Here is a 2,143-nt window from a genome sequence, read left to right on the forward strand (position 1 = left end):
TATGCGATCGGATGGAACGGTTCATTAACCGTTGCAATAGCTCTATTGCAACGGTTTTTCTATCAATTGCAACAGATTTTGAGGTGTTGCCATAGGCCTATTTTCTACTAGTAATTAAGTAATCTAATTAAGAACGTCTATTATGTGAAAGATTCTCATCGATACCACTAAATTGTAATCTGAGAACATCTATTGTGTGAAAGACTCTCATCGATACCACTAAACTGTAAACTCATAACATTGACTTAATTGAAACTAAAAACATGTGTAGTAACTAACACCATTTTTTTTTTTATCAATTTGTCTTTGATTTTGGTCTCTTTATCCTTCAATCCATTGACATCATTTGAGGCATCAAATCTATCTTTCCTTAAATCATATCCATGGTTTTGATGCACCTGATCAAGTTGTTTAATGTAGTTTGTTTACTCTTGTATCTCTTCTCTCAGCTCTTCTAACTTGTTCTTCATCTTCAAGTTCTTATTATTTTTTCTTGAGAAAAACATTCTTACTTTTGATACGTATGTCAAACTCGAATCACTGCAATAATATATAACATAATTAAAAATCAAACGATCAAATATATTCACAATTTCATACTTTTCTTCTATCAAAACATATTGATTTTGTCCGAGAATTGTATTATATAAACTTCTCCATATAAACACAAAGATAAATAATAAAGAACAAAGCAGAGCAACATTATTGCTATATATATGTCACTCCTTCAATTCTTTCCTTATTATTTTCTTTTATGTTTTTAATCGTGCCAACTAAAAATATTGCTAAAAACAAAAATTACCATATTCTAGACTAGGAAAATATATTCGATTGCAAAGCAACAGCTAGCGATTAATACACTTGGAAATATAATTTAGGAAAAGTTAACTCAAGAAATTAAGAGAGGAAAAAAGAAAGGAAAAGTTTCCATGAAATAAGAAAAAAATAATATACTTTGACCAATAATAATAATAATGTAAAACGATTTATTTATTTTCTTAATATTTTATTACTATTATAGTTAATTTCAATGGTACACACTTATTTCTTTTTTAGTTTTTTTTTCTAACTTGAGTTGCTTTAAAATAAAAGAACCAACCCAAATTAAATAAAATAAACAATTAGAAGAACTCTCTTCCACTATGTTATTATTTCCTTAATTATTTCATTTATCAAATTTTCCTTTTCTTTGTTCACTCTTTTATTGGAGTTTAATTATTTTTCTTAAATTTTCTAATGTTTTCCTAGCGGTTTTCTTTCAAAATATGGTAATTCTTACTTTTTTAGTAATATTTACATTGATTTGCACGAGTAAAAGAGAATATAAAAATAATTAAGGAAAAAACTGAGTTATTGATGTCTATATAAACAAAAGAACAATGAAGTATTATGCATGTAATAAACAGAGTTAGGCTTCATCATCAACGTAAGTTCATAGCCACAAAATCAATACATGTTTTCTTTTAACGTAGTAGAAAATAAGTTACTTTTATTATATACGATATTTTAATTTGATTTTTCATTAACTTTATTACTTTTGCATTCACAGTTGTTCGAACTAGTTTGATACTCTATATAGTACTTACACACCAAATTAAATCAAGAATGTCTACCTCAAAAGGCAAAACAATTGAGAAGAACTGGGAGAAGTTGGTCGATACGAGACAAGAGATAGATCAACGAACAAATTATATTAAAAATCAGCAAGAAAGTGGAACTGATACGAGGAAAGAAAGATTTGAGGCCACAAGTGATCTTTGGAAGTTGAAGGACAAAGAGGATCAACTCGAAGACAGATTGGAGAGATCTGGAGTTCCTAAAAGAATGATATAATGCTATTTATTTATTTATTGCTTGCAAGTTATTTACTAAAATGTTTAGATTCTACTTAATCCATAAAATTTAGTTTTTGGATTTTTCTAGATTTATTACTAGGAGTTAAAGTTTTTTTGATATATATTTAAATAAAGTTTTTATTGAGAATTGATCTATTCATCTTTTAATCTAACGTTTTTATTTTAATTAAATGAAATTGCAGTCTTAAACCAATATAATGATACTTTCTTTTCCCTCGATGTTTAGTACTCTCGTTGGAGTTTCAATTTATGGGAATTCGTGTCGCGTAAAGCAAAAAGTGCTCCTT

At 27.3% G+C, this 2,143-nt stretch overlaps 1 protein-coding gene across 1 annotated transcript; it reads left to right on the forward strand.

The window, feature by feature from the left end:
• Positions 1–1,293: 1,293 nt before the first annotated feature.
• Positions 1,294–1,924, forward strand: LOC129898609 (uncharacterized). The gene is made up of 2 exons (XM_055973209.1): positions 1,294–1,426; positions 1,550–1,924. The coding sequence occupies exons 1-2, from the start codon at positions 1,390–1,392 to the stop codon at positions 1,831–1,833; spliced, it is 321 nt and encodes a 106-aa protein (XP_055829184.1). The 5' UTR covers positions 1,294–1,389; the 3' UTR covers positions 1,834–1,924.
• The last annotated feature ends 219 nt before the right edge of the window (positions 1,925–2,143 follow it).

The sequence above is a fragment of the Solanum dulcamara genome, chromosome 8, assembly GCF_947179165.1.
Source record: "Solanum dulcamara chromosome 8, daSolDulc1.2, whole genome shotgun sequence".
Lineage (NCBI taxonomy): Eukaryota > Viridiplantae > Streptophyta > Magnoliopsida > Solanales > Solanaceae > Solanum > Solanum dulcamara.